At 42.2% G+C, this 12,932-nt stretch overlaps 1 protein-coding gene across 1 annotated transcript in view; it reads right to left on the bottom strand.

The window, feature by feature from the left end:
• The window catches only part of ABHD2 (abhydrolase domain containing 2, acylglycerol lipase), a 102,751-nt gene that overhangs the window by 35,135 nt on the left and 54,684 nt on the right, over positions 1 to 12,932 (bottom strand). The window contains exon 4 of the mRNA XM_065905940.1: positions 913 to 1,088. Within this exon, the coding sequence (XP_065762012.1) occupies positions 913 to 1,088 (176 nt within the window). The remainder of the gene's footprint in view (positions 1 to 912; positions 1,089 to 12,932) is intronic.

Below are 12,932 nucleotides of genomic sequence, written 5' to 3'. Positions count from 1 at the left end.
TGGCGCTCAGAGCTAAGTCACGTGAAAGTCTGGGACAAGCATTCCTGACAGAGGGGGCATAAGCTACGCTGTCACTAGCTACTCAGCAGTTCTAAGTGCTTTAAATAACTGGGAGCTATCATAATATACTTACTGGAATTCACCCCTAAATATTTACTGAGCTCCTATTTAAAAAAAAAAAAAACAACACAAAAAAACAGGTGACTTTGAATACTATAGAAATCAAAATACATGTTCTCTTCTGGTAGAAACAACAGTCAGAGGATGCTGCCATCTAACTCCATTTCCTCAAAAGTCCTCATTGTGAAGCTTTTTAATGCCTGTTTATTGTGCAGCCTGGACAGAACAATGAGAGTTTTATCAGCAATAGAAACTGGTTTCTGAGAAATAGGTGTCCCAGACCCCTGAAAACCTAAGCAGAGGGTACCTGAGAGCCTTTGTTACTTCCTGTTGTCCAACAAAGAAGACTAGCTACACTGCATCTATAAGCTTTGGTTTCCTCATCAGTAAAGTAGGGATAATAAGGCACTGACTTCTCAGGGTGGTTGCGAAGATTAAATGAGATGATAGTATATATGAAACACTTAGACTAGTCCAGCTTCTGTTGCCATTATCAAACCAGAGATCTGATACTGGGCTCCAGATTCTTAAACAAACCTTTCTATTTCACAAGAGGACTAAAAAACCGTATTCAACAATGCTCTCTGCAGAGCCCTACAAGGCACTTGGCCAGCACATGCTGGAGCCAGTCCTTGCAGGTGGTAGCTAAGTGATGCACCTCAGCTGATGTCCTGTGGGCCCCCTGGATGCGATGGTGACAGTCAGTGGCTTGAGCATTTATACCGAGCTCCTTCAGGGATTAATGTTCACTCCCCGAGTGCTGGCCCAATCCCACAACCTGAACTAGCTCACCTCCCACACAGTGCTCAGCCAAGGGCTCGAAGAGGTCAAAGGTCGAAGTGGCTCCATCAGACATGGTGATGAACTTCCGGTGCCCATACGGGTGTGGCGACCTCACCCTTCCCATCTTCCCATACAAGGCTGTTTGGATGTGTCCACTTTTTCCCCAGATCAATGGTGGGATATATCTGAGAAAGAAGGAGAGGAGAGGTCAATTTTCCCACACTCTTGGAATTATGCTCTAAAAAACTCTTGGAACAAAAGCTTTTCAACCTTTTTTTTCCCCCTGACAAATTCTGTCCACTAAGCAAAATAGAATATTTTTTTCAACGTTACATCCAGGCCATGATTTACTCCTTTTCCCACTGATGCATCAGATTAGCTTTAGAAATCAACCAGGACTTGCTTATATAGACAGGATTTCAAATTGAAGGTGTTAATTAATTCATCATGGGTTATTTCCATAATGTAGAACAGAAAGAAAGCAACTAGTACATTTTGAACACATGCTACTTGACAGGGTTAGCCTCATTATCAAATGAGCTAACGTATATAAAATAGCTAGCAGGCGCCTACGCACACTAAATGCTCACTTCTTTGCCTTCCTCTAATAAGGCAGCCACAGCTGCAGGGGTGACCCCATGAACACAAACCTGCTGCCTTTGTTAAACTGGGAAGGGCTGCAAAGCTCCTGAGAGTCTGTCGAGTGCCTTGTGCGTGTCTGTGTGTGTTGGGGGGGCAGCATTGTATGCTCCGGAGAATGTGCTGGAAGGGCAGAGCAATGTAAATATTTGCTGGATTAATGAAGGATAAAGTCTTGTTAGCACAAGCAAGGCACGACACCACCCTAACAACTGTCCTTCGTGAAAACACAGTGACTCTGGTCGTCAGAGGGAAGTGCAAAAGTCACAAACTAGTTAATTACTGGGAAAAACAAGGTGCTCCAAGTTACAATTAAGAAATGATTACAGTTCACAATCACAGTTTGCCAGATGATCCCATCTCCTGAAATTGCTATCTGTTTCTCTTCTTTGGCTTTGAGCCCCAACTTGATGGTCAAGCAGGATTTGGTACTGACGTCAACCTTTCATCTCTGTAGCATATGACAGTGGTGAACACTTTGTTAAGAATTTACCTTAATGTGTGTTTGCTGATTCGAGACTATCTTTTCTATCAGAACAGATGATCCTAGATCCTTCTCCTTAAACCAGATTTACTCTTTTTTTTTTTCCTGGTAATTCATTAACTCCATCGATTAATTCATCACAAGGTTTAAGAGAAGGGAAGTTATTACCTCAAGCAAGCCAGTTCCCAGACATGCTTCTTCTGTGGGGGCAGGGAGGACAAGGAAGAGTATTTTAAAACCTAAGACCATGAAATCACTTGCCAATGTCACACCACAGGTGCAAATCTCAGTGCAGAGGCCATGGCCTTTGGAAAGCAGGCAAAAGCATTTATGAGATGAGTGGATTATGACAGCAACAGAAAGCAGGCCTATAAAAATAATATCCGTTGGACAGTTGAATACTAGACAAGATTTAGATAATAGAATTTATGGAGGGTTTCAGACCACTTAGGGGCTTCCCAGGCGACTCGGTGGTAAAGCATCCACCTGCAATGCAGGAGACCTGGGTTCAATCCCTGAATTGGGAAGATCCCCTGAAGTAGGAAATGGCAACCCATTCCAGTATTCTTGCCTGGGAAATCCCGTGGACAGAGGAGACTGGCAGGCTACCGTTCATGGGGGTTGCTAAATAGTCAGACACGACAACTAAGCAACTAAACAACAAAAACCTTGTTGAAAAATGATGAGGATGACCGTCAGACTACTAAATTGGACAATAAATTGTGCATAGAGGTAGGGGAGTGGTCCAAGAAACTAAACTTCCAATCGCTCCTGGAGGAAAAGTTGGGAGAAAATTTTGTTTATAATGTAAACTAAAAATGAAAATGTTCTGAGGTTAAAAATGTCAGAAGAATGGGTTAAATTTCATCTACTTATTTTCTGATCCTGTTTGGAATGCAATATAATTTTAGAGAAGATGACAAAAGAATAAAATTTCCATTTGGCCAGTCACAGATTTCCTGTATAATCATGACACATGTGACGACCCTGAGAGGCCATGCTCCAGATTCAAGGTCCTGTCAGCACCTCTGAATCTTGGCATCTGTCCCCACCAAGTGGCCTCTGAGCCTCTGGTCTTGTTCCCGCTGACTCTGGCATCCCCCGACCAGTGGAGAGATAACTAACACATAAACCCGGCCACAGTCCTCCACTGCTTGAGTCCCAGTAGCTTGGCTTAGGAGGCCCACCACACTCTGGCGACTGCCGACCCTTTCTGCCTAAGCTCCAAAAAACCTGAACCACCGGCCCAGCCCCACCCAGGAGCTATTTTTATCCCAACTACCTTTGCTCAAGCTGTTTCTTCTGCCTGGAATGCTCTCTCCTTCTCTCTTTCTTTTAAATAATTATTCATTTAAAAAATTATACGTATTTATTTTTTGCTGCGTTGGGTCTCAGTTGCCCCAGGCAGGCTCTTTGTCATGGTGTTTGGGCTTTTCTCTAGTTGCGGTTTTTGCGGTAGTTGTGGCAGGCGGGCTTAGTAGCCCTGTGGCGTGTGGTATCTTAGTTCCCTGACCAGGGATTGAATCTGCGTCTCCTGCATTGGAAGTCCCTCCTTCTCTCTTTTTACATCCAATTTTTTCTCCTGCCCAGCTACTACCTGCCTCTCAAGAGTCACTTCCAATCAGATTGTTGGGGGAGCTGCCCCTTCTCTGTGTCCCCTGGCAAAGCACCCACAACCTAACTCCATTCTGGCACTCCTGAGGCTTCATTAAAAAACTCTCTTTTCAAGAACACTCCTCTCTGCCACCCGCAGGAGCCAGACTCATTCTCCCTTGTGTCTGTCCTCGTGGAACTAGACACACTAAACACGTAGGGAGGACTTGAGAATGAAGAGTACAGACCCACTGGGGTGAAAAGTGAAAGTCGCTCAGTCGTGTCCGACTCTTTGCAACCCCATGGACTACACAGTCCATGGAATTCTCTAGGCCAGAATACTGCAGTGAGTAGCCTTTCCCTTCTCCAGGGGAATCTTCCTAACCCAGGAATCAAACAAGGGTCTCCTGCACTGCAGGTGGATTCTTTACCAGTTGAGCCACAAGGGAAGCCCTCTGAAAAGACAAAGATATGATTAAAATGTCATATGCATCATAATAACGTGAACTTGGCTGTGGCATGATTGGTTTGGCTGCTGATCTCTTTCCAGCTACTTAGCACTGTTCTCAGACTGGGTTGGGATGAAATTCTCAGGTCGTGTGTGAGTATGTGCATGCGCGTTTGTGTAAGAGAATAAGTGACTGCCTCAGGGTCATCTGGAACCTTCAGTGTAGAGTCAGTTGTGCAGAGAGGAGGTTTCATAATCTATCATTTTCTGACACTACCACCTACTGATAAAACACTGTCTTTAATTAACTTCATGGTAACACAACACGAGGGCTTACACAATTGAGTTTCTGCATAGCATTTACTGTAGTGGAGCTTTACTGTGTGTTTTTGTTTGTTTACATAACCAATCCACAGATCAGAAGAAAAACATTAAGAAATGAAAAACCAGAATAGGTGCCTAGTTACATGGCTTAACTCAGCGAAGAAATTTGGACCGAAACAATGGAACATTTTAATGTATGAATATGGAAACATTTAAGAAAAGCTGCTGAAATAATACATGGAGGAATATGTTTTACTCTAACTACCTATGGGGTACTTCATCCAAAAATACGGCTGCCAATAATTCTACCTATTCCTGTCCCCGAAAGCCACTCTTCCCATTAGCAGCTAGAAACATCTGTACGCCCTGTGAGTCCAGGCGGGCCTGTGGTTTGTTTGGACTGGTAGGACGTGGTGGGAGGCCTGCTGCCCAGATCTGGGCCTGGCCCTTCAGGAATCTGGCAGCTTCTTCTTGTACCTCCTTGGAAGCCTGGTGCTATGCTATAAAGAGGGGCTTCCCTGGTGGCTCAGGCAGTAAAGAATTCACCTGCAATGCAGGAGACACAGGTTCAATCCCTGGGTCAGGAGGATCCCTGGAAGAAGGGAATAGCAACCCACTCCAGCATTCTTGCTTGGAGAATTCCATGGACAGAGGAGCCTGGCAGGCTACAGTCCATGGGGTCACAAAGAGGCAGATACAACTAAGCGACTAAGCACAGCACATGCAATAAAGGAGCCAGGCCTTGACTACACAGTGATGTGGGGAAATATGGAGGGGGCCGAGAGGATGAGACATAAAACCTAGAGCCTGGAACTTCCCTGGTGGTCCAGTGGCTAAGAATCCACTTTCCAATGCAGTGGCCTTGAGTTCGATCCTTGGTTGGGCAATGGAGATACCGAACCACAGGGCAACTAAGCCTGAGAGCCACAACTAGGATCCAGGGAAGCCAGAGATAAATAAATATTAAAAAAAAAAAAAAAAGAGCTATGTGCATTTTAAATGTTATTGTATCACCAAACTGCATCCCCAAAAAGAGGGACAAATTTACATTCCCACCAATTGTGTATGAAAGTACCTGTCTTCCTCACTCTCATCAACAATTGGTATTATCAGTCTTTTCCATTTTGGCTACTTTGATAGGCAAAAAATGGATATTTCACTTCTGTTTGTGTTTCCTAAGGTTGACCCAATCTATGCCAAAAGTTTCTTATTTGAATTTGCATTTCCTTGATTCATATGCTTATTAGCAATTTGTATTTCTTTTCTGTGAACTGTCTATTCATATCCTTCATCCATTTTCTATTATACTTTTCTTTTTTCCTTTTTATCATGCCTACATTAAGTTATTATATATATTATATTTTGCAAAGGTTTTCTCCCAGACTGTCCCATTTATTTGTGTGTGTGTGTGTGTGTGTGTGTGTGTGTATGTGAATTAACTTCACAAGCACGTGCTGAGCACCTACTGCAGTCATCATGAGATGACTCTCACGGCCATGGTTTGGGATGACCAGAGGCAGAAAGGAGAGCTGTAAGGCTCGAGAACCACCATCCCCACCCACTGCCCCTCCCTTTATGGAGGGGCTGGCGGAGGAGAGCTAGTGTGGAAGTGGGAAAGGCCTAGTCAGGGATCTCAACACCTGAAAACATCTCCTTTTTTCTTTTAACTACCATGTACCGTACTGCATATTTTAATTTTGTCTTTCACCTTATATAAATTTTTTTTTCATTTATTTTTATTAGTTGGAGGCTAATTACTTTACAATATTGTAGTGGTTTTTGCCATACATTGACATGAATCAGCCATGGATTTACATGTGTTCCCCATCCTGATCCCCCCTTCCACCTCCCTCCCCATCCCATCCCTCTGGGTCTTCCCAGTGCACCAGCCCTGAGCACTTGTCTCATGCATCCAGCCTGGGTTGGTGATCTGTTTCACCATAGATAATATACGTTTTGATGCTGTTCTCTCGAAACATCCCACCTTCGCCTTCTCCCACAGAGTCCAACAGTCTGTTCTATACATCTGTGTCTCTTTTCCTGTACTGCATATAGGGCTATCGTTACCATCTTTTAAAATTCCATATATATGCATTAGTATACTGTACTGGTGTTTATCTTTCTGGCTTACTTCACTCTGTATAATGGGCTCCAGTTTCATCTCACCTTATATAAATGTTATGTGTTGTGGTTAAATGTGTTAATTTTCTCTGTTAAAACCTTTGTGTTTTGCATTTTGTTTTGAAAGAAACTATTCCAACACCCAATTATACGTATATTCCCAATACTTCTGTTATTCCTGTAGTTTTTTAAAATGTATTACTCTTTTAAGTCCACTTATTTTTGAAAATGATGTGAAGATTTCATTCATTATTTTCCTGACAGTTAGCTAATTGTCCTTACACCATAAATGGCCCTTAACAGTAGGGTCCTTCCCCTACTGTTTTTGACTGTCGTTTTAAATATATACCAAGTTCTCAAAGAAATATTTGGATTTGTTTCTGCATTTTCTACTTTGGTTCATCAATTTGTCTATTCTTGTGCCAATATGGTATCCCTTTAATTAGCATAGCTTTATGGAGTATTTTGAGAGTTGATAGTACAGGCCTACCTCACTCAACATTTTCTTGGCTGACTTTTGGCATTTTAGTTTCCAGATAAACTATAGGATTAGCTTATTCTATGAAAAATTTAGGATTTTTAAATTGGTAACATACAAACACATACTACTTTGGGATACTACTTTGGGAAGAATTGACATCTTTACAGTTTGACTTGTCCCATTCAAAAATTCAGGTATTTATGTCTTATAGTAAAACTTTATAGCTTGCTTCATGTTTCAATACTGAGTTTTCACTATACTAATTTGCATTCATGTGTACATTTTAAAAAGTTACTCTTAAGAGTTAGCATCTGGGTATGTTTTACTCCTGACTCCCAGAAAGCAGAAGTGATGTCTTCTACTTCTTTACTTATCTAGATGGTATTTTGTCCCATGTCATGCTGTGGTCAGTGATTAATGAATCCTGTTACTAAGAAAGAAGTTGGAAGACCACAATAAAATCTAGAGGCCTGTATGTCTTTATCTTCTGAACATACTTATAATCAACATCTGGCTATACTAACAGAATTGCCCAAAGGAAAAGCCCTCAAGGGAAAATTTGGACCTCCCTCCCACCCACATCCCTCCTGACAGGCGCGCGCACACACACACACACCACCTTTGGGCAGATGGAGTTCATATGAGCAAGGACAGATGGTTGCTGGGCCGTTTATAGGACAGTTGGAGAAAAAGCTGACTAATGCTCATCTTTGCCCTAAATCTGTGGGTGACCGATTCTTCCCTATGGGACTTGGGTCCCTTGGATGTTTTAATAGATCAAACCACTTTATAGCCCTGGGACCTAGACTTAGTTATTATTCCCTTTGATTCTCTCCAGCACCTCTCTACCAAGTTGGCTCCAGTCTTAGCACACAATAGGTGTTCAGGATATGTTGTCTGAGATTCATTCTCCCACCATGACTCCCAGCAAGTCTTTCCCAGTGAACCAAATGCTCATTAGCAGCCACTTCTTGGCGTTTTATGTTTGTATCAAACAGGATACTTTGGTTAAAGCAACAACCCAGCCCCGACTAACTTAACTCCTCTTATATTAGAGGGATGCTGGGGTGCTCCCCAAATGGACGAGAGGCTGGAGCAGGCTTGAGAAGCACAGGATCCGGGAAGGAAACCAGGGGGCTGCTCTAGCAATGTGCTCTTTACACAGTCAGCAGTATCACTCCCTGCAAAGAGTCAATGTCCCAGGAGGGAGATGTCTAGAAGCAGGGAATTTCAGGATTGGGTGGGCAGGGCACCTTGAATTACTACTTATGTGCATTGTGAGAGAAGAACGTCCCCCAAAGGAAATGTGTGTGCCCTTGGAGAGGAGGAATGGATGCTGGGTGGCAGAAAAGTGACAAACATCATTTTCAAGGCTTTAAGCTGGACTTGTCTTTGCTTCAAGAGCTTTTTTTCAGGGACCTCCCTGGTGGTTGAGTGGTTAAGATTTTGCCTTCCAATGTAGGGGACATAGGTTCCATCCCTGGTTGGGGAACTAAGATCCCACATGCCATAGGGCAACTAAGCCCATGTGCCACAACTACTGAGCCTGCCTGCTCTGGAGCCCACACACAACTAAAGACACAACCAAATAAATAATATTAAAAAGGATGCTTTTTCAGTGCCCCTGCCACCCCACAGCCCCCATCAAACCACAATGCTCCTTCTAGTTCTCCCAAAGTCTCCTCTTTCTTTTTGTTCCTCTTCCCCAAACCTGGTCCCAACTCAGTATTTTCCCATCATTTTGAAGTATCTGCTTTGAATTATCTGCTTCACTGATGACATAGCATAGCTCAGAAACAGGCAACCTACTTGCTCAAGTGTGTTTTTTTCCACACACACCTGCCTTTATAAAAGCAAATATTATATATATATATAAAGTTTGTGTTGTTTTCTTTAAAGGAGACATCAAGTAGAGTTTTTATGACTCCTGGTCAGTGATTTTTACTGACCTTAACTTAACACATGTTACATAACCCATCATGTTGCCCCCACTATCTTTTACCAGGATTCCCTAGTAGCTCAGCTGGTAAAGAATTCACCTGCAATGCAGGAGACCTCAGTTCGATTCCTGTGTTGGGAAGATATGTTGGAGAAGGGATAGGCTATCCACTCCAGTATTCTTGGGCTTCCCTTGTGACTTAGCTGGTAAAGAATCTGCCTTTAGTGTGGAAGACCTGGGTTTGATCCCTGGGTTGGGAAGATCCTCTGGAGAAGGGAATGGCTACCCACTCCAATATTCTGGCCTAGACAATTCCGTGGACTGTATTGTTCATGGCATCCCAAAGAGTTGGACACAGCTGAGTGACTTTCACTTTTATCTTTTTGACGTAAAATTCATGCAACATGGGATTAATCATCTTAAAGTCTATAATTTAGTGGCATTTAGTACATTCACAACATTGTGGAATCATCACCTTTAACTAGTTTCAGAACATTTCATCACTCCATAAGGAAATGCTACATGCATTACACAATTACTTCCTCCCCTCCCCCTGCCCCTGGCAACCACTTATCTATCTGCTTTCTGTCTCTGCGGATTTGTATATTCAGGATATTTCACATAAATGGAATCATACAATATGTGATTTTTTTTTCTTGTCAGTTTTCACCTAAGTTATGTTTTTGAGGTTAATTCATGTTGTAGTATGTGTCAGTACATCATTCCTTTTTATGACTGAATAATATTTCCTTGCAAGGATACATCACACTTTGCTTATCTATTCATCTACTGATGTATACTTGGATTATTTCCACCTTGTGTCTATCATGAACAGTGCGGATATGAATATTTGTGTACCAGTTTTTTACTGAATATCTGTTTCTAATTCTTTGGGGAAATACCAAGGAGTGGTATTTCTGGGTCATCTGGTAATTGCATGCTTAACTTTCTGAGGAACCTTCAAGCTGTTTTCCATGGCAGCTGAAACACTTTTACATTCCCATTAACAACATACAAGGGTTCCAATTTCTCCACATCCTTGCCAACACCTGTTATTTTCCATGAGAAAAATTATTACAGCCGTCCTAGTGGGTATGAAGTGGCATCTCCTATGGTCTGATTTGCATTTCCCTAATGATTAATGGCACTGAAAAGCCCTAACATTTTGACTCCAGGCTATTTCCTTCCAGTCTATCTCTGCTTCTATCTCTAATATTAATCATAATTTGGCTACTACCAGTAGAAAGAATCAAATCAGAGTAAAATTGGTAACAATTAAAATGGCATATGGTATAATTTAGTATTATGTTGGATACTAAATTATGCTGAAGCTGAAGCTCTAGTACTTTGGCCACCTGATGCGAAGAGCTGACTCACTGGAAAAGACTCTGATGTTGGGAAAGATTGAGGGTTGGAGGGGGAGAAAGAGGATGAGATGGTTAGATAGCATCACTGACTCAACGGACATTAATTTGAGCAAACTCTGGGAGATAGTGGAGGACAGAAAAGCCTGATGTGCTGCAGTCCATGGAATCGCAGAGTGGGACATGACTTAGTGACTAAACAACAACAATAATTTAGCATTGTCTAAATTTTGACAAAAGAATCCAGTTTTCATATGAGCATTTAGACTTGCAAAATTTAACCTAGAGAATTGGTCTTGATGAAAAGAAAAGCCACAAGAGAGCTTTCTATAGAAGCAGCTATGGTCAGTAACATACAATATGAACAAAAAACTGAATCCAAGCTTTACAGTAAAAGTTAAATGGGAAATAATGGAGATAAAATCTAACTGAATTATATTTTTAAAAATCAACATGAAACCAAACTGGTTCAGTAGAATTTGTTTCTGAAGATAGTTTCTCTAAAATTCTTTCATGGTAACATAACTCTGATGAAAGTACTTGCATTTAAAATGTCCTTGGGTTCAACCTCTCCTGAGCCTTCTCCCTGCGGGAGTGCAGGTGGTTAGAACCCAACTAGAGGTCCTTCTTCCCAGTTCGACCTAGACAAGACCAGAACCAACAAAGTAGATGATATGAACTGAAAAGTAAGGAGGCAGTGGAAGACAAGATCCCAAATGCAGGGTCCACTTCGGGGCCATGGAGATCCGTGGGAGTCAGGGGAGAAGTCTTGCCTCTCCGCCATCATAAGGAAGCAGGAGGGCCAGTGATTTCACAGAGAAAAAGGAAGCGGGAGGGAAGAGTCACCAGACTCTCATTATCTGCAAGAATGAGATACCTGTAAAGACAAAGGTCTGGAAGCTTACTAGAGCAAAGGAACATCACCAGAACTGAAACCCTTCATGACTTCAGGCACATGAAGGATCCTCCCCCAAGGCTTTTCCAAAGGAGTCAGGAATATCTGAGGTGCTAGTTATGGTTCCATCACCACATCTATTTCCTGCTTTCAACACAGAACATTTTATTTACTTATAGCACTTCACAATTTGTCAAAACCTTTTCTGTACAGGATTTCATTTGCCTTTTAAAATTGTATTCTTAAGAATAACTTTAATAGTGTTTAATTTATGTTATCACAGGGCTCTTTGTAATTAAAAAAAAAAAAAGTTGGTTTGTTTGGTCACATGGTATGTGGGATTTTTCTTCCCTGACCAGGGACTGAACCCATGCCCCTTGCATTGAAAGCAGCACAAGACTGCCAGGGAAGTCCCAGATTAAGTAATTTTTAAAAATTAAAGTATAGTTGATTTACAGTGTTGTGTTAGTTTCTGCTGTATGGCAAAGTGATTCAGTTACACACATATATACATATAATTTTTCATATTCTTTTCCATTATGCTTTATTACAGGATATTGAATAGAGTTCCCTGTGCTACACAGTCCGACCTTGTTTTCATCTGCCTTTGATAACAAGCTCGTGCGATGGGCAGCTGTTGTCAACCATGGGGACCCTGAGGCCCAGAGTTTAGCCATGGTCACTCTGCTAATCAAGGGCAGAGTCAGGACTTCAACTGAGAGCTTGATGACCATTGTGTCCAGTGCTTATCTGGATGATTAAAACAGGCATGATGATGAAAAAGAGGTATTTTCAGTCCAGATACTCCTATCATTCTATTAGTCATCCTTTAAAAATATTACAGTTATCGAGAACTAGTGCAAATGAGCCTTAATATATCTTAGTCAACAGGCAGCCTCTAGCTTTAAAAATACATCAAATTAGCATATGCGTATTCCAGAGTTGTCGGTTTTTAAGGCTATGGCCAATCAGGAGCTTCTCAGCAACACAGGGAGCCCTGGTAGCTACTCCTGATATAAACCCATTTATTGAGTCAGAAGCTGGTGACACCCAGGAGAAAGAACAAAGGCTCAGACCACATCCTGGGTCTTCGGGGAGTGCAATAGTCACGGCAAAGGGGTCATTCAGAAGTGATCCCTTTTCCTGTTTTAGCTTTGCTCTCTTCTCTGCAGGGTCATTCTGTTAGTGTAGTGGGGTCACGTTTCACCCATAGTCTGATTTTCAAATTAAAAGGTCAAACTACCAGCTAAAGTCAAATCACCTTCTGAATACCCTACAGGCAGGAACACCCTGCCTGTCTGTGGAGTCTAGGCAGCTCTCGTCCAGCACCGGGCAGATGGCTGGGTCGCATTAACACAGATGGCCCTGATGACCTGAGGTTAGGGTCGTGTTGTGAAACCAGGAAATACCAAATGTTTAAATGCAAGGACATAGCACGATGCTCCTCCCTTGCAGGAGAGGCACACAGGCCCTGGCACTGCTGGCAGGGATGTGAGGCTCTCAACCTACACAAGATGGGGCTGAATGCATCTGAGGAGAGAAGCCGGTTTCGGGACCAGCACAAAGGAAGAGAGAGAGAGAGAGAGAGAGAGTGTGTGTGTGTGTGTGTGTGTGTGTATAAGTGTCTGTCCTTTTTGATGTAAAGAGCTGAATCTATACAAGTTGAGTTATTGGACTGGGCAAAAAGTTCATCCAGTTTTAAGTAAAAATAAAATATACACTTTTTCATATACACCAAGAA

Source organism: Muntiacus reevesi, chromosome 15, assembly GCF_963930625.1.
Source record: "Muntiacus reevesi chromosome 15, mMunRee1.1, whole genome shotgun sequence".
Classification (NCBI taxonomy): Eukaryota; Metazoa; Chordata; class Mammalia; order Artiodactyla; family Cervidae; genus Muntiacus; species Muntiacus reevesi.
This window is presented reverse-complemented; position numbering and strand designations above follow the sequence as displayed.